At 39.8% G+C, this 27,617-nt stretch overlaps 1 protein-coding gene across 1 annotated transcript; it reads left to right on the forward strand.

Moving 5' to 3' along the window:
• Window positions 1-9,676: 9,676 nt before the first annotated feature.
• On the forward strand, window positions 9,677-22,764 carry fbxo8 (F-box protein 8). The gene is made up of 8 exons (XM_041036602.1): window positions 9,677-9,876; window positions 12,246-12,351; window positions 13,701-13,778; window positions 15,079-15,223; window positions 15,420-15,546; window positions 15,788-15,906; window positions 16,191-16,387; window positions 18,732-22,764. Exons 2-8 carry the CDS (start codon window positions 12,246-12,248, stop codon window positions 18,917-18,919), a joined length of 960 nt encoding a protein of 319 aa, XP_040892536.1. The 5' UTR covers window positions 9,677-9,876; the 3' UTR covers window positions 18,920-22,764.
• The last annotated feature ends 4,853 nt before the right edge of the window (window positions 22,765-27,617 follow it).

Here is a 27,617-nt window from a genome sequence, read left to right on the forward strand (position 1 = left end):
ATTATATTATTATGCAAATTTGGCCCCCCATTATTAAAACAGCGTTTCTTGACTCCAGTCCTCAAGAAGCACCTGACAGGTTGAATTCGTAGAAAACCAGATTTAACACCTGACGTAATTTACTAATTACCAGTGGTGGAAAAAGTATTCAGATCCTTTAGTGAAAGTACCAATTGCAATGTAAAAATAGTCCATTACATGTAAAAGTCCTGCTTGACAAATCCTACTTCTAAATTGCTGTGGGTGTGGGAAATAATAATTCATATAGACATAGTTATACTCTGCATTAGGGGTGGGCGACATGGCAAAACTATCATATCATGATTTTTTAATGGTAAAATCACGATCACGATTTTATCACAGTTCATTTTTACAGTGAAGTTAATTGCTGCTCAATTACTTTGAGCAGTCTTTTGAAACCGTAGTTTTCCACTGTTTTGATAGGAATCATATCTTTTGCTAGGTAAAAAGTTCTGCGTCAGTCACCTCTTTCCACCATTCTCTCATATGGCGTGCTTTTATCAAAGGCTTGCGTTATGGTTGGTTGTTTCTGTGTAATGTCTTTAGCCGTTACCACTGGCTGATGTGTGGTTGACCTCGCTGGTAGGCTCTCAGCAAATTGTTTCAAATTGTTGCACGAACCTTCTCTGTGCATACTTTGCAAGTCTGTTTGTAAACAGTTGTTTGCGCTTTGTTGTTTGGAGAAAACCCAAACCAGCTTCAGACTCCAACCTTTCACTTTCGTTGTCGGCCATGGCTACCCGCTACACCTTGACTAAAACAGCGAGGCTAGTGAAAAAAAAAAAAAAAAAATCAGCACTGCTCGTACTTCGCCATGATTGGTTCCTAACATTCCTAATATTTTAAATAATTTTTTAATGTAAATATTAGCACTTTAGCTCAAAAGCTTCCAGGTCATGTGACCTAATGGCTCAAAATCAGTGCAGGATCATAGCACTACACTGGCTGCTGAGATACACCTCTTTTTATTCTATTTTTACATACTTACAGTACAGCCTCATTACAGATTATAGTACAGTCCATTGTGCACCGCTAATTATGAGGGGTCGGTCTAAGCCAAAAATGCCAGGGCTGTTTTTTTGTCCCAGTCCAGCCCTGGAGAGCCCCTAAATGAGCTGATGAACCCTGGTATGAGACACAGCGTAGAGGTCATAAATTAATGACTAATCCCCTCATATTGCGAACCTGGGGCCAAAGAGGTGTAGTTTCTCTCAAAAAAACACGCAAAAAGAAAAGACAAGTACCCCACAACAGGTCTGATCATCAGTTAGGTTCCTATCTAATTACCAAAACTTTCAGCATCCTCATTGCACCCTTGAGAACTAATATGAAATAAAGCACTGTAGGCAGAAATTCTTTTTTTTTTTTTTTTTTTTTTTTGGGGGGGGGGGTTGCTGGGCGGTAGTTGTCATTTGTCTGTCGGCAACTACCACCTAGGGGGTGGGGTAGGTTAGGGTGGTGTGGGGTGTGGGGTAGGGTAGGGAGGTGGGGGTTGTGGGGTACGGTAGGGGGGTGGGGGGTGTGGGGTAGGGTAGGGGGGTGTGGGCTGTGTGTGTGTGTGGCGGGGGGGGGGGGTAGGTTGAGGGGGTGGGTGGTAGGGGTTGGCAGTTTTCAGTTCCATGCTGATGAACCCCACACAAAGGTTGGGGCTCTCATCCAGACTGTCTTCTTTGCTGTCTGGGCGAGGATCTCATCAGGCATATCAACTGCCATGGGTTGGGCATCAGGGACAGTCTTAGGGCAGGTCTTGAGCTTGGCTGTGGGCTTTTTCTGTGGCTTCTCCTCACGCCTGGTATTCCTTTGGCAGGAAAGCCTATTGTTCTCTGTCTCAGTTTTTATGTCTTTACGGATCTCGTTGAGGGAGAGCTTGGTTGCAAACTGAGCTGTCATGTCCTCCAGCTCTCCCTGAAAAATCCTTTCCTGCTCCACAGCAGCTTTTTTGGCCTTCTTGATCTCTTTGTCCATGTTTTGGCGCAGGCGGTTATTCTCAGCTTTCAGTCTCAAGTGCAGGCTCTGTGACTCCTTCTTTGCACGAAACTCAGTTTGTTTCTTAAGCTCGTGCTGCAGATTGTCAGCCTGCTGCCTGGCTCTAAGCATATCAGTTTTATAACTGTGGCTGAGCTCTTGGTAAGAATGTCTCAGACTCTCCAGTTCGTTTTGGAGAGCCTTGTTTTTCTCCTTCTCTGCCGCAAGCTCAGCCGCAAAATTGTCCTTGCTCATAGCTTGAGCGGGTCTTGTCCATCTGCGCTTTTGCTGCTTGTTTAGTTCTTTCCTTGCTTCTCTTGCCCTGTTCATGTGAAGTTCTTTCAGGGCTTTCTGGTTATCCAGTTCTTTCCTGGTTTCATCCAACTCTTGCCAGAGTTGGATTCTCCAGGCTTTCTCTCGTTGAAGGTGGGCCCTTTCCCTTTCCAACATGTCATTAAGCTTCTTAATTTCATCTTGAAGCGCAAAAATTTTATTCCTGACTCTGCCCTGTCTTGGGGTCCTCCTGTTGTTGGACGTGAAGGTAGGACTTGACATCTTTGTAGGTGGTAAGATCGTTTTGCTTTAAGTAGCAGATTGTCCTTTTGCCTGTCTTCTTGCTTGCACTAGCAAGTTGTCCTTTTGCTTATCTTCTTGCTTGAAGTAGCAGGTTGTCCTTTTGCTTATCTTCTTGCTTGAAGTAACAGGCTGTCTTGATCTTGTCTGGTGTCCCTGTGTTATCCGCTCACAACTTCTCACTTCTTCACAGTTTTGTGTCACAAGAAAAGATAGCTGTCTGAAGAGCTGCAGCCTTATTTATATGTGATGTCATCACTGTATATGATGTCATCACATCACTATAGAGTGTTGAGCTTTGATGTCCCCTAACATGATGTCCCTATAATATAGGGACATCATGTTAGGGGACATCAAAGCTCAGGTCACTAACAGGCGGACCCCCGGTCACTAACAGGCGGACCCCGGTCCGGGTCCGGACCGAGACGCCGTCCTATGCGGACCCAGACCTACCATCAATAAATTATTGAGGGATTCTACATCACGACTGGGCGCTAATATTTTAACCAGCACAGCTTTTCTAGTCTTTACGGTATATGTTTAGCGGACCTTGCAGACCAATTGCACGCGAGTTAAGCCATCCCACGTGACGCCGGTCAGCCAATCAAATTTGAGAGTGAAAGCGCGACTCTGAATAAAGAGATAAGAGAGCTGAGAGGTGAGTGACAGGTGGAAAGGGAAATTAACGATACAGGGAGATGACATTTATAGACAAGTGAGCCGGAGACAGGAAGAGAAGAGAGGCGAGTGAGCGGGAGACAGGGAGAGAAGACAGAGAGGCGAGTGAGCGGGAGACAGGGAGAGAAGACAGAGAGGCGAGTGAGCGGGAGACAGGGAGAGACGATGACCCTGACACCATTCCAGCCCAGGTTTAAAGTCCTGGCAGGAGCAGTTAGAGCTCAGTTCTCTCACTGAACAACAGAAAGTGGGGGCATAAAATATAAAAAGAGAAGAAAGAAACTGTAACTGTTCAGTTGTTAAGATGTAAATATTAATTTATTGTAAAAATTTGTTGAGACAGTTAAAGGAAAAAGGGAAACTCAAACTGCTGGTATTTTATTTTTCTAAAATTATTCACTTTATTTCATTATTAATTTATTTTGCACAATTTTTCAAATGTTATTTTATTTATTTTCTCAATTAAATTTTTAAATGCAGCCTTAACCCAATGAGAGAAAAACATTATTATGATATGTATAGTTCAATGTACACATGTACACTTCACAAATTAAGTGACAAATATTTTTGAATTCTACTTTAACAGTCAGTTGCAGACGTTGATACAACTATGAGGCCACTTCTATATGTGTATGTGTATATATATATGTATATGTATATGTATATATGTATGTATATATTTGACATTATGATGTTCCAGACCTTCGCTTGAGGAAATTTTCTCTCACTGGACCTCTTAAAATTTTAGTTGAATACCCCTGCCCTATATAGTAACATCATGGATGATGATGATGTCACAGATTCTTCTATGTCTATGATCAATCAATCGATCGATCAAGAACTTTATTTGTCCCCTGGGGGGCAATACAAGTTGATATTTTATATCATGATATCTTCTATGTCTTCTGTGTGACTTTGAAGTCACTCTGTCAAACTTGGGCATACCTGAAAGGAGTTCTGAAGAATACTTTGAAGGATGTTCTTTAAAGTTTGCACAAATGTTCACTGTCTCTCAAAGATGAACTGAGTAGATTTTGGAGGTGAGAGGTCAAAGGTCACGGTCGCTGTGACTACAGTTGCTGTGAATTACAATATAGTTTAAAGATACAGTTTAAAACATAGTTATTGGATTACATGTGATGATGACTTACAGTATTTGAAAGTGAGATTATTAAAGAAAACACCACAGAAATGTGTGATGGTTTTGTGTTAAATTTCTTTGTGTATAGTATTTTGTGTATAGTATCAACAGTGATGTCAGCAATCTGATGACGGTGCTGAATATGTTTCCAGAGCATCTGATAGATGTAATGAGAACAGAGCTAGCACTGGAGTGCGACTAAATTAGAGAAGCCCAGTGTGCAAAGAAATTCAGGTATTATGTAGCAGATATCTAAGTGTAAATACATGTCACATTCACACGCGTTTTTCTTTCCATTTCATTGGTTGATCGACATCCTACCTGTTTTCAAGAACTATCTGTAATTCAGGCTTTACTCCATTCAAGAGACATGTTACACTCAAATTACATAAACAAAGATAGATTCATATCTACACATCTATAGTTATACAGACATGTGCTGACCACAGAGCTTGTCTCCGGGTTCCCCCTGGACCAGGCTGAGAGCCTCACGCAGGAGCTGAAGAACGAGGTACAGCAGGCACCTGGCAGATGGACGGGTTAATAGATGTTTAGCAGACTAATGGGGAGCAACTAGTTTCATTCTGATCGATAAATGGATTGGTAGATGGATGGGTCTCTGCTTCTGCTCCTACCTACGTTTGTCTCTCTATTAGGTGTAACCTACATGGAGTGAAGTTCACTGCCAAGACACACCCAAACTTTAAGACAGAAAAATTCATATAAAATGGAAATTTGGTTTAGCAGTTCAATTTTTTCAATTCAATTCAATTTTATTTATATAGCGCCTTCCACAATCAAAATTGTCTCAAAGCGTTTTACAGAGACCCAGAGCCTGACCCCAGAGCAGTGAGTAACAATAAGATCTGTTTATCTTTGTTTCTGCTGCAAATCTGTCAGATCTGTAGATGTGACAAACTGGAATTTGTCAGCATTTGCACACGAAAGAGGTGTGACTTTTAACTCACTTATAGTATATGTAGTACACAGCATCTTCTGTATCAATGTAGCCATCCAGATTTACAGTCCTGAATGAAGCTTTTGATCTAATTTCAGTTGCTGTTTCTACCTTTTAGCTTCTTTTGGGAGGGGGGGGATTTGTGTGTGTCCAATTGATTGAAACTGTTAGACATCCAGGACCTGCATGTTTTAATGAACTTCTGGTCAAGGCATGATTTTGTGTTTTGGAATGAGAGTCTGCCGTGCTCCTGCTAGAGATTTTTCTCCTTTCTGTCCTGTCGAGTTCTCTGATAATTTATGTCCATATGGTTCAAATATATTGCATGAATTCCAATTCATTACAAACTAAATTGTTAGCATTGTGGCTCACAAATTTAATTCTGTCCTACCTAATTCAGATTCACTTCTGGGTAGACTGTAAAACTCACATAGAAATGAACCTTCGTGGATCCATGTTGCTCTCTCTAAGAAGATAAGGCCCATATCAACTCTGGGCCTGTGCTCAGTCATGAATAATAATGAAAAGGGATGGAAGACATTCATCTTGATATCGCACAAGATCAGCTCATGGGCTCACCTTGCTTCCAAATCACCTTCTCGGGTGTGAAATCCTCCGTCACCTGGCTGGTATGCGACTGTGAAAGTTCTTTCTACTCTGCTGTGTGAAAACAGTTATAATGGTCTCTGGTGTGAAGAAAATTGAAGAAAGAAAAAAAACAAAACAAGAAAAAAAAAAAAAAAACAAGGTGCCTGTAGTTTCCAGTGAAAGATTTTTAACTAGAAATCTCTGCTTTACATTTCATATCAAGACTGGTTTAAATTTTCATTCTTATCTAAAAGTTGTGATAAAGATATTCCACGAAAAGAGTAAATGTTCGATCTACTCTCTTGAAATGCCCCTGTGTGGTTGTGTGTGTGTGTGTGTGTGTGTGTGTGTGGTCTTTAACATTTTCAGTCCATTTAAGAGGACTGCAGCTCTTCAGGGAAACATCAAATCGTGTGTCAGTTCCTTTTGAAAAAACATACATCTCAATGTATATATAATGTATCATGGCTTGGTTAAGAGGTTGTGATATGAGTTCAGAACAGTTTTAAAGTATTTAACTCACAGTTTGTAGTAATTCACCTCAGTGTCCAGCACGTGGTGCTGCTGTGTTTCGGACACTTTTAGGATCAGGTCATGTTGAATCGAGCTCCAGCAGCTCCTCAGATACTGACATCAACCCAATAAAAGAGCAAAACATAACCAGCCTGAAGCCAGGTGGATAATTCTATGAAACTCACGCCTCAGATGTCATTTCTGCTTTATTACACAATATTCTGTTAGCAGAGGTGATAAATCCTTATTTGGTGAGAGAGGACGCTCAGGAAGTCTGGACTCAGTCCTTAAAGGCAAACACAGCACAAAGCTTGCCAGTTTTCCGCAGTGTGATTTGCATCTTTTTTTTATCCTCATCACCAACATCTCTGTACAGATGGTTAATAAGACTATTGTTAGGCAGTGTGCGCAGTCTCCATTCTACGTATGAGGACCAAACAAACGTGTATCGTTACCTTTAGCCTTTTGGCGTATTTATTCATTACATGAACACGTTACGAAGTGGAAAATAATCATGCCCATCACCTTCTCTGCTGGTAACAGATTCACAAAGTGGCGCGCGGTAAGTGCACAACGTCACACCCGGAAGTTGTAACATATTTCACAATAAAAGTCCACAATAACACAATGAGTGAAAGGCGTTCTTATGTGACAATACACCCCCTACTCGCTTTTAACTCGTTGAGTTATATGAAAACATGACAAAAACACATCTTCCTCTTTTAACTTTTATGTAGGCCTATACAACAAACACAACATTTTTAACACTTTTATGTGCCAATCATGTCCTGAGCAAACCTTCTTAGTTTTACTTTAGTGGCCGGCTTTGCCATCACGTCAGCAAGCATTATTGCTCAGTAGGACAATACTCTAGAAGTACCCTACCACTTTTTCCAATCTCCCTTATGAAGTGGTACTTGATGTCTATGTGTTTGCACCTTTGCCTATTTACAGGGTTTCTGGCAAGTGCTAAGGTACCCTGGTTGTACTCGTACACTTTTGTTTGTGCATACTCATATTTGTCCATTCCCTTGAGTAGCTGTCCCAGTTATATACATTCCAGTAAAGCTGATGCTAAGACAATGTATTCTGCTTCGCAAGTAGACAGTGCAACTGTTGGTTGTTTTCTTGTCTTCCATGAGATCAGAGAGCTTCCTTCACTTAGACTGACACAATAACCTGAGATACTACGCCTGTCTGTTCTCTCTGATGCCCACTCTGCATCACTGTAGACTCTAAAGCCTAGTTTACTTGTCATTTCTTTTGAAGCATAAACCCTGTTCTGCTGTACTTTTAAGGTACCTGAACACATGTTTTACAGTGTTCTTCAGTTGGTATTCAAAGTGCTGAGAGAGTTTACTGACCACAAAACTTATGTCTAGCCTAGTGCATGTGGATAAATATATTAGACTTCCCACTGCTTTCTTGGGTTTGTCATTTTTCCAGCATGTTCTGTATAGTCCAGTTTCAGCTCACACGGGGTCTCTCTGGATCTGCAGTCTTCCATTTCAAATCTTTCCAGTATTTTGTTCACATATCTTTTCTGTGGCATAACAACTTGACCTTCTGTTTGCTCAGTCTATTTCCAGAAAGTGCTTCAGTCTTCCCAGATGTTCCATTTTGAACTTTTCAGTTAGCATTACTTTGAGTTGGTTGGTTTCTTTCTTGCTCTCTGTGGGTTCCGCCTCATAGTATTCTCAGTGTCATCTCCAGGCTGAGGGACTTCAGTCTGTTTTTGAGCAATACCATATCAATACAGTAATGATATATGATGCCCTGTATTGCAATAAATCAGAGTCATTTAATTCTAGAAAAAGGTCACCTAATAAAAGGCAGGCTCATTTATCACTGAATTGCCAAACTGTATGATCATAGTACTACACTGGCTGGTTGGGATACGCCTCTTTTTATTACTTTTTAACATTTCTCTCATTTTGAATATTTTTTAATGTAAATATTAGCACTTCAGCTCAATAGCTTCCAGGTCATGTGATCTAATAGGACCACAGTACTACACTGGCTGGTTGAGATACACCTCTTTTTATTACTTTTTAACACTCCTGATCATCAATTTTTGATATATACAATCAATTTTTTTCAGTAGCCTCTAGGTCATGTGACATAATGATTCAAAACTAGTACAGGATCACACTGACACGTCTCTTCATTGCCTTTCAATAACCCACATTTTTATTTTGAAAATCGGAAGTTGGTCTACGCTGTAGCATCCGAGCGCTGATTTTCTCAACCACATCAGTCTATTTACTGTAAAGTCTGTAACACGGGAGCTTGAAATGTTGGAGCGGCTGGCTTGACTTCGCAAAAAGGAGAGACGGCTGGTTTGACCGCAGTCATGTGCCCTATAGACGATAATACGATATCTCTCCTCTGGCAGATCAACACTTTCTAATCCTTCACGATCTAATATTGTCATATCGCACACCCCTATTCTGCATGAATGAATATTCATAAGTCGTATGCAGTTTAAAATCATTACCAATAAAAAAAACAAACATGTATGCATATAATCTAATGTTTGTTTACTGAACTGAGTGTGCTTTGCAATGTGTGTGTGTGTGCGTGCGTGTGCATGTGCATGTGACCCTCTGTCCCCATGGTGAGGGTGTATATATAATTAATCTATATATGTATATTGTTCTTGTTTTTAGTTGTTCTTTGTTGTGTACCTGACTAATTGTATTTTGATGTTTTGGCAACATGCTTTTAGAATTGTCATGCTGACAAACACACACACACACACACACACACACACACACACACACACACACACACATTTACTATAAATATATAATTAATGTATATGTGTATATGGATCTTGATATTTACTTGTTCTTTGTTGTGTGCTTGGCTAAATTGTATTTTTGTTACTTTGGCAACATAGGTATTGAAACCTTAATGTCAATAAAGCTCCCTTAAATTTGAATTTGAGCACTGTACACCGTGGAACGGAACAGCAGCTTTGTTGAACGTCAACAAAAACACATCGACATGTTACCCCACGTCTGAGAACGAGCTGACGTCATGACGTAAGCCTGTATGCACACTGCTTTCCGCTTTATTCGTCCTGTTTAGTTTATAAGTTTTGTCAGCGTCGGCTTGTATTTCTATAGAAAATGAACGCCTTTGATTCATTAATGTAAAATTCTATATTTTCTTTCGGTTCATCAGTTTCTCTGATGACAGGGGAGATAAAAGGGGAGGGGCAGAGGTGACAGGAGGAGGGTGAAATCAGATGATAATTGTGTTGGCAACAGAACACGGTATGAACAGTTCCTCCTGAACCACAGGAGCAACTGCTCTGGCCTTATTTGTCTTTGGCAACTTGAAATGACACCTGGATACGTTTGATAGCGGGGACGTAACATTTCCAGCTGTCCTTGTATGCTGGTCGGGTTGTCAGTGGAATCACTAAACTCAGGTGGGTAGCTCTAATTGCAGCGCTGTATCATACTCTTCATGAAATACTGCGCCATTTTTAGAAGAAACAAGGCAGATGTCGTTTAAACGAAACAAGGCAGAAGTCAGCATAGTTAACCTAGTTAGGTAGGTACTGACATCGTCCACTTAAACTAGCTCAGTAAGCTAACTCGGATATTTGTAAGAACAGATCGTGAGTGAAAACAATCTGAACCAATGATGTTCCAGTTACAGTGCTATCGCGTTATACTTGACCAACGGTATTGAAGAGAGGGCGGGACTACAGGTCACACTACCTCGCTTGCTGGAACTTCCAACACTGTTGTTTATAATACTGTAATGGATTTGTTTATGCAACGCAGCTGGCATTAGACAGCCTGAGAGGGAAAGGACGGATTGACAGTGCATTAAAATAGACTGGACAGTGCATTACTGCCATGTTTACTGACACACGTTTAAGTCGACTGACCTACGAAGTTGATGTTAAAGTTAAAAGGAGGTGACAGCACTTTGAGTAAATGCTAACATTTATGTGTCACCAGGGCTAGGCTATATGCATACTATGTGTCAGTGGTTTCTACTAATTTTCAGTGACATTTCAGTGCTATCAGTCATATATCTGTAAAATCTAATTTAATATAGGAAAATAGACTTAACATGATGGATCAACACACACACACACACACACACACACACACACACACACACACACACACACACACACACAGAGTCATATACAGTATATATACACACTGAGTTTTAGACCACTAGTCAAGATATTTCTACTTGGCATGTGTTTTGAATGTAATACTAATATTATACTATTTTTTCAATGCAATATCAGCGCAACATTTGAGTGAAAAGCTCAATATCTGGTTTGCCCCCCCTTATCCCAGCATTAATAACAGCATTCAGTCGGGCTGGCATGGACAGGTTTGTGGAAAACCTGCTGACTCATGTTATCCCAGCATGTTTTGACAATGTTCCAAAGATCTTGGCTTTCTCAGTCTTCAAGTGCCCCCATAAATGTTCAGTGGGGCTGAGGTCAGGTGACTGTGTAGTATGAATCCTTCTCCACAAAGATGCAAATGAGAGGGATCAGCATGTCTCTGCAAAATGGCATGGTGCTTTTCCTTGGTCAGAGTGTAGTCAGTTTGGTGCAGGTGTCCAATTCCAGAGAAGGCAGAACATCCCCAAACTCGAATATTCCCAGCCCCAGGTTTCACTATGGGTTTAATACACTGCTGTATCATCCTCTCTCCTGTTCATCTCTTTACATTCACCCTTCTGTTACTGCAATAAATCTCAAACTTGGATTCATCAGTAAACAGGACTTTGAATTCTGGGATTTCTTAACCCACCCCAAGCTTTTGTTTCCCCTCCTGAGAAGTGGTTTAGAAACTGCTGCTCGTCCTCTGAGACCAGTACAACACAGCCTTCTGCTGACAGTACTTTTGTTGATTGGAATCTTGTGTTCTTTATTTAGCAAATTCTGTATCTGTGATGTAGTTGCTTTTCTATCTCTCAGTGATCTAAGCTGGATGTATTGATCTTCAGATGGGGTGGTCACTTTTGTTCTGTCTGATTATGCTTTGGACTGATCCAGTTTCTGTAAAGCATTTTAGAGTTCAGATCGTGTCCTCTTTAGAAACCATTAGTCCAGCTGTGATTTGATGCAGAGAACGCCCCATCTTTACTTAGACTAACAATTTGACTTCTGACACTTTCCCATAGTTCTGATGCCATTTTTTTCCCTACTGTCACAGAGCTACTTAGTGAGCAATGATCTGCTGGAAACATGAGGCACACCCTTTATAACAGGTGAACGCCACAAGATAAGTTACCTGAACAAGCCTCTGAGTAGATCAGGTCCACCTGAGTGTCAACGCACTGTAGTTGAAGAGATAGAAGTCAAGGAAGTACAGGTCAGATTTCGCCTTTCGGCGTTTAAGTCAGTCAGTGTCCCATATTTGCTTAAATTTGATTATTTCTAGGTTTATGTGAAAATATTTGATTTTTTCAATGTGGTCTCAGACCTTTGGACCCCATATATAGCAAGCATCTAAAGCCAGCTGGTAAAGTGCTGCAAGCACTCTACCAACGTGTCCTCCCATGCGAAATCTACTTTATCCCACTTTGTTTCCTTAAATCTTTCCATCATATAACTAAGGTAATATGCATTCCTTTCATCTATACCGTCTGAAATTCTTCCCAGTGGGTTAGGGTTAGAAAAGGACAACAGGCACAGAGTGCAGGCACAGTCTACGCCTTATTACTGCTCTGGTCAGACTCAGTAGTCATACAACATATTATTATGTTTCTCATCATCTAAGAACCTTGTGTGTACTGTTTTACTGTGCAACCATATAGATGGGTCAGGCACTTTGGAGGCTGCCTCCCAGACAACAGCAGCAGCTTCAGGAAGAGCTAGCCGACCGACTGGCTGACCAAGGAGGAGGAGGAAGACGAGAGCAAGGTAATCCTTACATTTTCATCCTGTTTGGCTTAGGGCCTTCGTAGTTTGAGGGTGACTTTTACTGTCAGGAATGGTTAATTAATGGTTTTTCTTTTCAGATAAAATATGAGCATGGTTACAAAAAGGAAAAAAAAAACAGGTTTTGGGTTCCAGTTAGTAATAAACTTTCAACTCAGTATCAGAAAAATCGGTCGACCTGAATATGTCTTGATTATTGTTAAGCTCAACAGGATTTTGAAAGGTTCGGTTTATGTTTAAGGCATCATTATGCATCTCTGATGTGAAGAAAATGAAGACTGTGGATTAGCACCTCATCTCATAGATGTACAGTTACCAGTACTTTCAGTTTTTTACCAAAAAAAGGTGAATACTGTACAAGGATTATGAAGACACTTGTAAAACAAGTGAAAAAATAAAATGAACAATATCTAAGAATAAAGAATAGCCAAGGATTATTATAACCTCCACTATGGAGGTTTGTTGGTGTATCTGTTTGTTGGTTTGTTTATTTATTGTCATCAGGATTATGCAAACAGTGCTGAAACGATTTGTACCAAACGTGGCGGAGGATGGGCCAGGGCAGAACCCATTACATTTTTGGTGTGTTTGGTGTGGTTAAGAGGGCAGATCCAGGAATTTTTTTTATCAGTTTCCTTAACAACAACAAACTTGCACGCTACCAACTGCCAATCTAGTTAATATAAAAGATGGCACCATCCCCTGCAGTGAAGTCTTAGAACACCCACATATTTCTGTTTTTTTATTGAAATTTCAAAAGTTAAGTGAATAAACTTAAAAAAAAAAGATTTAGGACCCAAAGATGGAAAAAACTGGCTTACTATGCCCTCTGATGCTTTATTAGGACAATATTGTACAGCAGGAAGTAGGTCTGTGCACTGCTGTAAGAATGGTGAGAAAAAGGCAGTAACAAAAGAGACAGACTGGTTAGTCAGGGCTTCATCCTACAGCAAGATAATGACCCAGAATATTAGAAGAACAGAACCAGACGGTGGCTTCACACGATGAAGACCAGCACAGTCTCCAGACTTAAACCACATGGAGCTGGTTTGGGATGAACTGGACAGAAGGTGAAAGCGAAGCAAAGTGCAACACCTCTGTGGGAAATCATATTTGATTTCCACTGTAGAAAGAGCATCTGGAGTGTGTTCAGCCAGCTGCTGGATGAGGCAAAAATATAGATTAGATTTAGTTCAACAAGAAGTGTCTGTATGTGTATATATGTCACTGTAATGTTAAATATCTAGTATATCAGTAAGCAAAAAATGATTTTCATCTGCTTTTCTTTCTTTCTTTCTTTCTTTCTTTCTTTCCTTCCTTCCTACGGAGAGATGGTGGTCCCCAGAGAAGAGCTCCTCAGCACTGTTATGGCCCTGACATCTACCATCTGCTGAGAACACGCCGGGGAGGTATGAACACACAAATACACACTAAGGGCATAGCTACTACCATCTCTCTGTGTCAGTTATTATGTGTGTGTCCATACAGTCAGCATGGTTAACAATGACAGGCATTACCTAAATTGATTCACTGACAGGAGACTCACAGAGAAAGGGAATCCAACATGATTCATGCATTTTTGCAACTCTTGCAACAGGAGTCAGTGCATTAGGATTACCCAAGGAAGTTTGAATCTAGGGCAGCTGGACTGGTATTAGACTCTCGTCCAATCTCCCAGGCTTCTTCAGTTCTGACTGACTGGTGCGGAGACCCGGGTATTTATTCTTGGTAGGATCGTTAACCAGGATATTGATACCACTTACTGATCAGTGCTACTGGGTGTTGTGAAGACTGTCATCAGAGTTGTTAAAGTCACCTGGTTGACCAAACATCGTTGTCACTAAAGGAGTGTCCCTTGTCCTTAAGGTTTAAGAAAACTGCTGAGTCTAGTCCTGATGAGTTGGCCCTCCTGTGTTGGGCCATGCATTTGTTTCATGACTGTAGAGTTGCATTCTTCACTGTTTTGGACTGCATAAACCAGGTTACGTTTGTGGGTGCGAAGTACAGTGCCTCTCACCCAGCGTCTCCTGGGATATGCTCCAGTCCCCCCTGCTAGCCTACAAATAATGATGTCACCGAACTTCTTCCTGCATCTTGAAGATCATATTTAGCGTTATTGGGTCGTGCAGTATATTGTGTTACTGCCACAGGTCTTGGGTCAGTGTGTCAATATGTCCTGTACTGAAGTGGATCCAAATGGACCTGGACGTTAATTGATCAAATTAACTGATTAATACTTCTGGTGTTTTGTGTTCTCTCACAGTTAGGGTCTGTGGATTGGGTCTAATTATAGGTATCGGTATTTTCGGGTTGGGTCTGACTGTGCTTGGGTAACCTTCGGATCGTAAAAATTTCATTTCTGCATGCTGTTTTCCGTAGGTCCTTTAGGGATCATGTCCAAAATCTTGTGACCTGTGCAGACTCCTGCTCTGCACTGCTCTCTAAATCATATTAGGGTGGGACTAGTGGAGCGTCACTCTGCCATCAATGAATGATTGTGGTTGTGATGTGGTACACAGTGGAAACAGGTGACTGCGGTGTTGGGAAGATTGCTACATGCAATACATAGGAAATCACTTTACTCTGAGATTTGAACTACATGTAGTTTGAATTATAACACACAATATAGACCACGTGGAAGCAATACAAAGTAAATGTTTTAAAACATTCTCTCTTGGTTTCCCTTCTTCTTTTTCTTGGTGACTGCAGGTAAAGAGCAGCATGGGTTTATCGATTTGGAGATGCTGCCACCTGAGTTAGGGATCACCATACTCTCCTACTTGAATGCTACTGATCTGTGCCTGGCCGGCTGTGTGTGGCAGGACCTGGGAAATGATGAATATCTATGGCAGGGGTAAGAACCACCACCTCTTGAAGCTCGTAAAAATGCTGATGCAACAGATGTGTTGTGTAATCCACTGTTAGACACACAGACATTCAAAATAAATGAGGATGGATAGATAGAGAAAGGAGACTAAAAGTTCAGGGTACTGAAAATATATTTTTTTTATTTGTTTCTGTGCTATTACCCATGTGTGTAAATCCATCAGGCTATGTAAGTCCACATGGGGACACTGCTCCATCTACAACAGAAGACTACCTGCTGGTTTCTCCTACAGAAGACTATACCTGCAATTAGATGAAGGCAGCCTGACGTTCAATGCTAACCCACAGGAGGTAACACATGCCCAAACATCCAAGACCTTTAGTCCTATAGATTGCACAACACCTCAGAGCTTCTACTATGTTTTCTGTGTGTGGGTTGAGTATACGCAAACGTTTGTGTCACTTCAACATCAAACTGTGTGTGTGTTTAAATCCTGTATAGTTATGAGGTTTAGTTATGTGATTGTCTCTTCTGTGTGTGTGTGTGTGTGTGTGTGTGTGTGTGTGTGTGTGTGTGTGTGTGTGTGTAAAGGGTATCAGTTATTTTATGTCTAAAGGTATACTACTGGACCATCCTACTGAGCTGGCTAAGTTCATCTTCTACACCAGACGGCTCAACTGGAAGATGCTGAGGATTTATCTGGACGAGAGGTTAGACAAGCACAGAGAACCCAGAGAACTCACCACTAGCCCTCCGCAAGTGTTTGTTATGATGCAAAGATGACATTTTTACATACTGATCCGGGAACTTCTGTATATTAGTCTAAAAGCATGCCATAATCTAATAAAGTAAATCCAGTTGTAACAGAGGTAACAAATTGATTATTAAAATTCTGCGTCATAATTCAGCAACTTCATTACTTGTGTTCAAATTGAAAATCTTTGCTTCTGTCATGGCATTAAGTTTGTATTTGTGTCTGTCTGTAAATGTGCAGACGGGACGTCCTGGACGAGTTGGTGACCCTCCATAATTTTAGTAACCAGTTCCTCCCCAATGCACTACGGGACTTCTTCAGACACATCCATGCACCAGAAGAGAGGGGGGAGTATCTGGAAACACTCATCACCAAGTTCAGCCACAGGTTTTGTACCTGTAATCCAGGCCTAGTCCGAGACCTGGGGCTCAGTCCTGGTTAGTCCTTGTACCCACACACACACATGCACATGCTTTATATGGTGAACACATAGTGTATGCTAACATAACGTGTTTGTAGTTGTTGTGGACATAGAATTACTGTATTAATGAAATATTACACAGTATAAACACAGTAGTTCTAACTCTCTGCCAGTTGTTTTAACACTAAATCTATGCTGGTATAAAGCTTCATCTGTCCAAACTACACTGAACAACAGGAAAAGTCCCCACAGCCTGCTAATGTCTTTTTAACTCTATACTAGTATATATAGTCTCAGAATACAGGAGCCCTGTATTCTAGAGTTAGAGGACAGAAAAAGTTTACATATATATAAACTTTAAAGTTTACATATATATATATATGCTGTCAGACAACAAAGGTTAGAGGACAGAAAATGTATGTATGTATATGTGTCCTCTAACCTTTGTTGTCTGACAGCATATATATATATATATATATATATGTGTCAGACAACAAAGGTGAGAGGACAGAAAATGTATGTATGTATATGTGTCATATGTGCCATATATATGCAGCCAAATTTAAAATACGGTTGTTCTCATTTACATATTTTTGTTTCTGCTGTCAGACAACAAACTGAGAAACACACAAAAAAGCTTCTGCAGCTTCTTGCTACTTACTACCTACTAACTACTTTAAGCATAAATATATATATATATATATATATATATATATTAAACTTTTTCTGTCCTCTAACCTTTTTTCTGTAACCAGGCATTTAAATGTTGATATAACCGATCATGCAGGACAGCTGTGAACTGTGAACACATACTGTGCAGAGCTGTGTACAGCTAGATGATTTTCAGCTTATCACATATATATATATGACATGTACATATGGCACATGACATCATATATGATGTCATGTGTCATATATGACATCATATGTCATATGACGTCATGTCTTATATATGACGACATATATACATACATATATGTCGTTACATACATATGTGTCATATATGTATATATGACACATGACATATGATGCCATATATGATGTCATTTATGATGTCATATGGCACATATATATATATATATGACACACACATATATATGACATCATATATGACATCATATATGACATCATATATGACATCATATATGACATCATAAATGACATCATATATGGCATCATATGTCATATGTCATATGTGTCATATATATATAACGACATATATGTGATGTCATATGTCATATGACACATGTCTTATATATGTGTGTGTGTGTCATATATATGTGCCATATGTGCTATATGTGTGTCATATATATGTCATATATATATGTCGTTTATATATGTCATATATATATATGTCATATATATATGTCGTTTATATATGTCATATATATATGTCATATATATATGTGATAAGCTGAAAATCATCTAGCTGTACACAGCTCTGCACAGTATGTGTTCACAGTCATGTACAGTGAGAATTTGACCTGAGGGTGGCGCTAGAGGACAGCTCATGGATTGCCCCAAATGAAGGAGGCTTTATCTTCTGGAGGACATACATACATTTAGTAAATTTCAAAGCAGTTTGTTAAGATTTGAATACTTCTGGTGGACAGGTTGAAATTTTTACTTGATGAGGATGCTACAAGAGAGGTTAGGAGATCATCAGAGTATTCAGAAACCATTAATGTCCAATCTATCCCGACCCTAACCAGACATCACAGTGCTTTAGCCCTGCAGCTAGAAAACTTTTGTAGACAGCAGAAGTGATTTTTGGATCTACTCCAGTTCTGATCCATTTGCCCAACCACAAAATGAGGGAAACCGTCGAGGTTTTATTTTCAACTAATCCCTGGCTTCAGTATTTTCAATTGACCGTGCATGTTATCAACTGGGTAGCTTTGTCAATGTCAGCAGACCATTCAGAAACCAATCCCCCTGACTCTGTTACTGTTAAATCCTTCAACCTACTCCTATGATTAAGTAGCACTAGTAGGATTAGAGTAATGGTTCCGAGGCAGCAGAGGGATGGATGGCTGCCTTTCTGAAGTCAGCCTTTTCATCTCACTGCTACTCTGCCCCCTCCATCCCCTCTGGAAAGGAATGGGCACAGTGATGGAAAACAATGTGCAGTTATTAGTAGCACTGTATTTGACTTGGCCCTTTTCTCTCCTTTTACGGTGTAAAGTTCCCCTTTAGCCCTGACCACATCAAACATGCTTGAAATGTATTAAAGGTTTGTGTCTGACTAGTGAAGTTTCAGCCTACAGTGGACTCTTTACCTGTTATCTTCGGTGCCACACACAGCTGAGCGTCTTGTGAAAGCTCCTGTCTGATCCTAGTTTCCTATCATCTCCATACAGATGCCGTATATGTGCTGTGCTACAGTCTGATCCTGCTGTCCATCGACCTGACCAGTCCCCACGTCAAAAACAAAATGTCCAAGAGGGAGTTTATCAGGAACACTCGCCGAGCAGCGCACAATGTCTCAGATGACTTCGTAGGCCACCTCTATGACAACATATACCTGATTGGCCATGTGGCAGCATAGCTACGCCTAGCAGCTGTCCGGTGTGAATCCTCATTCTGCACTGAAGAGGGCGGAATTGGTGTTTGGAATCGTATACGTAGAAGTATGGAGCATTGCCGAAATGGATTTTTAACAACTTTCATGTCCTTCAAGGAATCTAACAACAATTAAATCTTTACTAAAAGGTTTGTAAATCAAACGAGATTCACCATTCCACTGTGAGACTGAGACTGTGCAACCAAAATATTAGTAATGTTATTAGAGTTTAATCAAAGGTGTGAAATCATCTGAAATGTCTTTAAAAGCAAGTCATTGCAAAGAAGGAGGCGGAACCATGAAGACAAGCTCTGACACTGCACTGACAGATGAGGACTACTGATTGGCGGAGGTGGTCCAGGAGGAAGAGGAGCGCTTCCCTTAGCCTTTCACAGACGCTGGACAGTCCTGCTGGTTTCCTATTGGACAAGAGCTGCTTCTCATTTACCAGGAGGACAAGGGCTGCCCCCCCCTGTTCTTATAGGAAGTGACACACTGGATGAAGGCTAATATAAGATCACTCACTAACATAGCATTTACCAGTGTAACTACTGACAAAGCTACACTGAAGCTATTGTATAAATCAGCTGACCTTGACCACATTTTCCATTGGCAGCAACCAGAATGTCCAAGCGTCAAGATTCAACTAGAGAACATTTTTGTATTGGAACCCTAAATCTCTCTTCCTTTTTATGCTGGTACGAGTGCTCCAGGTCTGATTCACCAGACTCCCTTAAAGTTTTTGCAAATTTTACATTTTTCAGCTTGATGAGTGTTTCATGAGGAGGCGCATGTAAGATATTTAATCATTAGCACGATCAAAGCCCCTAATACTGCCACGAGGCTACCTGATCTCCAGAAATGTTAACAAAGAGCGACTTTCACACTACAGAGCTTCAAGTCTTGTTGTCAGAAATCAACAAGGAAGAACATAACACATTTAGCAGTGGTGGTCGTGGTGGCGGTGGTATTAACAGACCTGAAACAATGAGAAAATCCATGTGTCGTCAAAGCAGAGCTGTGGCAGACCGCGACAGTTTCAGAGATACATGAAAGAATATTATAACCTACAGTAGGTGATGTTACTCTGTCGGATGCAGCAGAGGATGATGCTGGACAGTGACCTGCATAAAGACTATGAGGTAGCTGTTAGAGTGAGAGGATTTACCATCAACTACTAAACTGTTTAAGTTGCTGTGCCTAAAAAAAAAAAAGATAGATGATAATATAGTGAACAGAAGATTCATTTAGCATGGTTTGCTTTTAGTTTTATTTAATTTTGGTATAATATTAAAACCTCAAATTCTTTCAGATTGTGACATCATGAATCAAAAGACAGACTTTCTCTCTGTCCATGTCTCATGCGACAGGACTGGACCATCACTCAGTTTGTTTGGTGATTAAGAGAAATTTCGAAGTATGCAAAAATTGGTGAATGCTACCAAGCCCTTCGTCTACACCGTGAAATCGTTTAACAAACATGTAAAATCCTCAAAAACCTGCATCACTTCAGATGGATTGTTTCAGGATAAATATGACAGTCATACAGTTGAAATACACCTTTCATATTTGAAGTGTTGTTGGAACCAGCTGCCTAAACGTAGTGGGAACTTTCGGTCACTGCAGTGAAGGGGACACACTCCTCATGCAGCATGTAGAGCTGCTCCGTTATCTTCTATGCTCTGCCTCTGTGCTTTATGAGGAAATGGTATATATGGTAGTTGGGAAGCCAGGGTTTGATGATGGACCTGACTCTAATTCTGGCATCATAATCAAGGAAATGGCTGAAGTCAAGTACAGTGAATGATAATATTAAGTGGAAAAAAATGAAGGATGAAGGATTTTCATCAAGTCATTCTGTGATTTTATCTCTCGGAGGATGAAACCGCTGGCTGAAGTCTGTGGATGGCAGCGCAGTATCTGAGGTGTATGAAGTTCTGAAGTTGTTTTAAAAAATAATCCAGCTGTAATCTCCTGTGTTTGCACAATGCAAAAACTTAGCAAAAGCTTAGCTGTAGTTCCTGAAGTCGTGGGCTTCCACTGTTTTGAAAATCCTTGAAAATCAGCCCGTAAAAACATAGCTACCGCTGCCATGACATAATAGCATAATCCATCACTTTAAATTAGACATGCAAGACTTTATAACACCACAACCACCACAGCTGTAATCCTGTCAGGCCCAGTGTCATTCTTCCAGAAATGAATGAAAATATTATTATATAGATTATTATGCATCTCAAAATATGACATTTAGCCTTCTGTTTATGACAGCTCACAGAGCACAGTTCTGGAAAAAGGAGAAAATCTTCTTATTTAACACCATAAATAGAAGTGTGGTAAAATCATAGGTGTAATTTCACATGATTGATTTGTCAGTACAGTGTCTGACCTGATTTTAATGGATTTTTAAAACAGGGAAAGTCCATCACATCTGGAGTAGACCACTACAGCAGAGAAGATGTAGTGTCTGACTGGCAAATACATACATGTAACTGATGCCTCTATTAGGCATTACAGTAGTATTAGAGAGTTTGAAGCCAATCTGGAGTAATGAATGAAGTGTACAAAAAACTTTAATCAATTTTGTAGCAGTTTTTGTATTTAAACCTAAGGGGGTTTGTATCATAACCTAGACAGCTAGTTGCAATATCAACACTTATTTATTTTATTGTTTTAATTTTGTTTTTTTTAATCCAAGTCAGTTCTGTTAAAAGCCTCTTCATTCGATTGTGAACCTGACCACACCTGAATGCAGAATATTCACTTTATTTAAGAGTCATCATTGCTGATAATGCACATACTGATTTACAAGTATCATTGTTCTCTTTAAATTATGAAGGAAGTCCACATCCTGCACTGTATTTTTTTATTTTTTTTTCTTTATGACTGACAAAATGTTCCAACAAATTGTTCCAAATATTTGACTTAGCTAAATGTGGGCTTTGCTTTACTGACACGTCTCACCTGCACCTGCAGTTCAACAGCTTGAGGAATGAAAGGGTCGAAACAGGAGCCACCGCTTGCTCTGTTTGACCTGTTCCACTGAACAGCTAGCTGAGTGATAGATCGTGTCCTTCTTCACTCCTATTGCTGGTAATCCTCAGCAGATAAAGCTGATTCAGTGACATGTTTCCTGTCTCTGCAACAATGTGAGACGAAGGTCTCATTAAGAACAGTCAAGCTTTTAAAGCCAGTTCCATCCGTTATTCTCAATGGTAGGCCATTTATTCATGATGGAAGGGCTACTGTAGCTAATGGCTAATGCTTAAATAATATTTATTAATTAATCTCATTAATTATCATATATTTAATTAATGATATTAATTAAAATAAGAATACATACAGTAAATACATAGAAAGAATTATTAGTAAGGAATCAGATGTAAATTGTAAACTGAAAATGCCATTCTTAATAAGAGGACACTAACAGGACACGTGTCGTGTCAAGTCCTTCAACATAAATAACCATACTGCAGGAGTTAAACCACAGATACACTGTTCAAAATCACTGCTGAAAAATAAATAACTAACCTTTTTATGATGTGACAGTGCTTCGGCAAAGATTTGGTAAGATTTAGGCACAAAAACAACTTGGTGAAGTTTAGGGGGGGATCATTGTTTGGGTTAAAATAAGTTCTTTATTCAGGTTAGAGGACATCGTTGTCATGGTTACAGTAATAAACATCGTTGTAGAAGAGCTTTGTCACTGGAACGTGAGCGTGTCATTTTGCTGAAACAACTGATGCTGTCTTACACAAAACCACTAGAGGTCACTCATATTAACCTGTTCCATTAACAACAACACAGAACCGTGGGTTGGAATAAACCGCTTGCACAAACAACCTGTGGAGTCGTTTTCTTTCATGTTGAAAGTTCTTCTGAAACAGAAACAGACCACACTGCTTCTTGTAATTCTGTATGTGTGTGTGTGTGTGTGTGTGTGTGTGTGTGTGTGTGTGTGTGTGTGTGTGTGTGTGAGAGAGAGAGAGAGAGAGAAAAAGAGAGAGAGTGTGTGCATGTTTGAGATCAAACAGGCGAAGGAGTAAATCCTCTTCAGACACAATATGACCTTTGACACTTGACCTGTGTGTGTGTGTTTGTGGATTTGACCTATCCCTGGGTGGTGTTTATGTACTGCAAATGAAAAGAGAGCAGAGGGTACGGATACTGTATGTGACACACACACACAAATGCACACTCTTATTCTCCCACAGAGGTAAAAGTTCCACAGATGGACCCTTCATTTTAATCCTGTCTGCAATAAAAACAGCACTGAACTGCTAAAAGAAGGAACAGAATAGTGTCTGCAGCTGCAGCTGTAGCATCAGGTTTATTATCAGTAGGGCTGCTGGTGGGAGCTTACCTGAAGTAGTTTGTATCTGCTGTATGAGAATCATCCTAAAAAACAGTCCAAAATAATTATTTTACTGATTTTTTTTTATTTTGTTGTTTGTGATTTTGGGCTCAGGCGTTTTAGTGATCTGCCTCTTGGCACATGAAAGGCAGCGCGGCAGCTAGACTGGTTGTTTTCATTCTCAATTCATCATTTTCTGCAGTTAATCAGATGAGTTTATAGAATCCAGAACCAATGCATTTTGTCTAGCAGCCCAAATATTCAAAAGGATTTAGAGTGACATGAAATGAAAAAGTCCCTCAGTGAGAATACTTGAATTACTTAAATAATTTATTTTCTGTCAAATGAAAAGAGTAGCAGCTGAGAGAAAAGTCAACTCACAGCTTACTGAAAAATATTAAATGATTAGATTAAACTGTGGATTTAATACTTGATTACCTGACTGTGTGTGAGTGTGTGTGTGTGTGTGTGTGTGTGTGTGTGTGAGCATTTGAACAGTAATCAGAGCTTGTATTGTGGTGAGGTGGATGTTCAATGTTCAGAATTAATGTGTTAATAAGCTGCTGTGTGTTATTTATAAAAAGGAAGCAGTAACCCAACAGCTCTCTCTCTCTCGCTCTCTGTCTCTCTCTCACTCTCTCTTTCCTTCTCTCTGCTGCTGATTTTGACCCAAGCTGGGTCTCAGCAGGAGGAGGAGGATGATGATGATGATGATGATGAAGCAACTGGCATTTATTTAGTCCAGCTCAGACCGTTTGTGGGCCTGGGTCGCCGTCTGGTGGTGTCCCAGTCCGGAGAGCCTCACTTAAGCCTGATGGAGATGATGGATGGCCTCCTGAGCCCCATAGCCTCTGCACTTCATCAGCATGAGCAGCCACTGCTGCTGACACTGCAACACACACACACACACACACCACAGGCTGGTTCACACAGCACTCTTGCTAAAACACTCCACTGACACTAAAGGTACTGCTGCCACTGTTACTATGGTTACTACCAACACTCATCCATTACTTACTATTACTCCTGCTAATAGTAATATTACATTTATACACATAGATTTATTATTATGACACATTACATGATTATTGTTTTTACAGAAAGACTTGTTAAAGATTGTTATTGTGACTTCATATAAAAGGTGGGAGCCTTACCTAATCAAAACAGTGACTATTCTTAACAGTTGTGTTAATTTACACATAAAATTTTACTCTAAAGTGCATTTAAAGAGTTTACAAAAGAAAGAAAAATTAAAAAAAGTATGTAAATAATAAATAAATATGAGATTTACGCCAAATCCAATCAGTGCCCTAAGTGAAATAACAGCTCTGGAACATTTATACTGATATTCTGACACACACACACACACACAAAAAAAAAAATCATAACCACAATTTACAGAGCTCATTCCTTCAGTCATTACAAACTCACACTGTGCAGCCAAACATTGTTTAAAGTCACCGAATTTCAAATTTTAAAGGAGACATCAAATATGTCAGGCTGAATTTTTGGGATTTCCAAGAACTCACAATGCTACAGAACACTCCTTTAAGATATTATATTATATTATATTATATTATATTATATTATATTATACATTTATTGTAAATTATAAAGGGAGTATTCCGGGGTCCTTGGGAGGAAGAAGTTAGAACTTACAGCTGGATGGGTGTAAAATTCATGACAGGATTTTTAATTGAATGGCGCAACCATAAAACTCTTGGTTTAAATATTTCACTTCAAGGAGAAGCTGGAACCAACTTCAACAGCAGTAACAGACAAACTGGAAGTTAAAGAGATGAAAAACATCAATCAACAGATTTTTTAAAAAGATAATTTAAAAAGTATTTTTTCCATACTTTGGATTTTTTTGCTCTGTACAGTTTAACTAAAGATTTATTTTGTGTTACATCCCATCTTGTTTATTGGCAAATGGATGGTGTGATGGGATTCCTCCACAAAGCAGTTAGCATCCAGCAGCCACAGAACTCCAGTAAAATGCAACTTTTAAATGAAAAGCACAGCCACATGAAGCAGAGACACAGCATCAATAAAAGCTCAAATGAAAAACGGAAGATTAAGACAGAGAACAACAAAAGTGAGGATATTAATCCAAACCCAGAGACGTGGAAAAAAAAGAAAAAGGCAGAATTAACTGATGTCACAGCAAGAGCCAGGAATAACTGGTAGTAATTTCATATGAATACTGACAGACAGCTCAGTGTGATCTGTGTGTGTGAGAGTGAGAGAGAGAAATAAAATGCAGCATGGAGGATTTAAAAGCTCTGCATCAACCCTTGATCATACCACATCAAGTAAGTAAAGCCATTTTTCATAAATCGGCGGGGGGGTGGGGAACTCAATGACAGTGGAATATATGAGACAAACTGTTTAAGTGATACTGAGTAAAAGTAAAAAAAATTTATTTTGACTTTGAAACAAATGGAAGTAAAAACATCCAAGATGAGGCTTGATACGTTGTATGTTGTACGCTGCTGTGAATGTGCTTAGGTTTCCCCAAAACCCTGTTTTTTTCCGGCAGTGGTTGGTGGAAACATCTGCTGCTCACTGATAGGATATCATTTTAAAATGAAAATAATAATTGAAGTGGTATGTGAGCATACAAAACATTAATTATAACAGAAACAATTAAAGTTAATCAAGTTATCATGCAGGAAATAATTACGCTGCATTGTCAGGCACGCACAACATCCAGGCATTAAAATGGACAAAACAAGACAACAAGCAAAACAGGTTGTAATACACATACACGTACAGAGGGATCCAGACTTTTGGACTGTATTCAGCTACTTCAGAGAATATTCAACCCCTTCACACAGCACTTCTGTTCTGTTCAAACTGTGGTCAGGGGCATCTTTTATCCTCCTTTATCCTTGAGATGTCTCCACAACCTGATTGGAGTCCATCTGTGGCAAACTGAACTGACTGGACATAGTTCAGAAAGGAACACCCCTGTGTATGTAAAGCCCCACAGTTCCCTCTGCATGTCAGGACAAAAACCAAACCATGAAGTCCAAAGAACTCTGTAATAAAACTGTGGCGAGGCGTAGATCAGAGAACCATGTAAAAACCATTTCTAAAGCTCTGAGTGTTGCCATGAGCATTGGCTGTCTGACCAAACTGAGCAACCAGGCAAGAGGGGCTCTTGGTCGGGGAAGTGACCAAGAGGCCAACAGTCTCTCTAATACAGTTTCAGAGGTGGGAGAGTCTCAGCAGCACTCCATCAGTCAGGCCTTTATGGTAGAGTGGTTAGAAGGAAGCCACTTAGAGTTTGTACAAGTGCATTATAGGACTCTGAGAGCATGAGGAAAAAGATTCTCTGGCCTGGCTATGGACAAAAACTGGATTCTAGAAGTCCAAACACTATGTCAAGCAAACACCAGGCACAGTTCATCACCAACACCATGCCTATGGTGAATTCTTCTTTCAGAATTGAAAGAAGCATGAATGCAGCCAAAAACACACGCGTCCTGGAAGAAAACTCCAGTCAGCACGAGACCAGAGACTGGGCCCACGGTTCACCTTTCAGCACAACACTGACCTGATATGTACAAACAAGACAACACTGAAGTGGCTTAGCGGCAAGTCTCTGAGTATGACAGTTCATAGATACTTCTCATCCAAACTGATGCAGCTTGAGAGGACCTGCCAGGAAGAATGAGATCAGCTGCTCTAATCCAAAGCTTCTACTGAACCTTTCATTTTCAAGAACCTTAAGCCAGTCCACTTGGCTTTGCTTAGCATCTAGAAATTCTCTTTTACAGATGAAAGGTAATATCTATCCAAGAACTTGGAGTTCTTTTCTTTTACACAATACAATTGTTTTGTGTGTGGGCAGCAGATAAACTCTAGATGCTTCTGAAAGTACTGAGATGAGCTCTGATTGGATGAGAAGCCCCTTTTACTGCAGAGAAACTTTGATTGTTGTGACATAAATGACAAGAAATGTTCCAAGAGTCAATTAAAATCACATGGAAAGCTTAGTATAATATATTATAAATATCATATTGTCAACAGCATAGGATTCAGCTGTGAATCCTATATATATATATATATATATATATATATATATATATATATATATATATATATATATATATATATAAAATATATATATATATAAAGGACATTCGTTATGACTAAGTTCATTCAAAGAAAGTTCTCATCCCCGTTCTCCAGATCCCCTCCACACAGCACTTCACACCTAAGAGGAATGTTTTTCACAACTCTGCACTTGAAGACTAGTAACCAGCAATTTCACATACGAATCAGTAAAATTCCATGAACGACAAAGTCTCATTTTCACAG

Source organism: Toxotes jaculatrix, chromosome 4 (genome assembly GCF_017976425.1).
Source record: "Toxotes jaculatrix isolate fToxJac2 chromosome 4, fToxJac2.pri, whole genome shotgun sequence".
Lineage (NCBI taxonomy): Eukaryota > Metazoa > Chordata > Actinopteri > Toxotidae > Toxotes > Toxotes jaculatrix.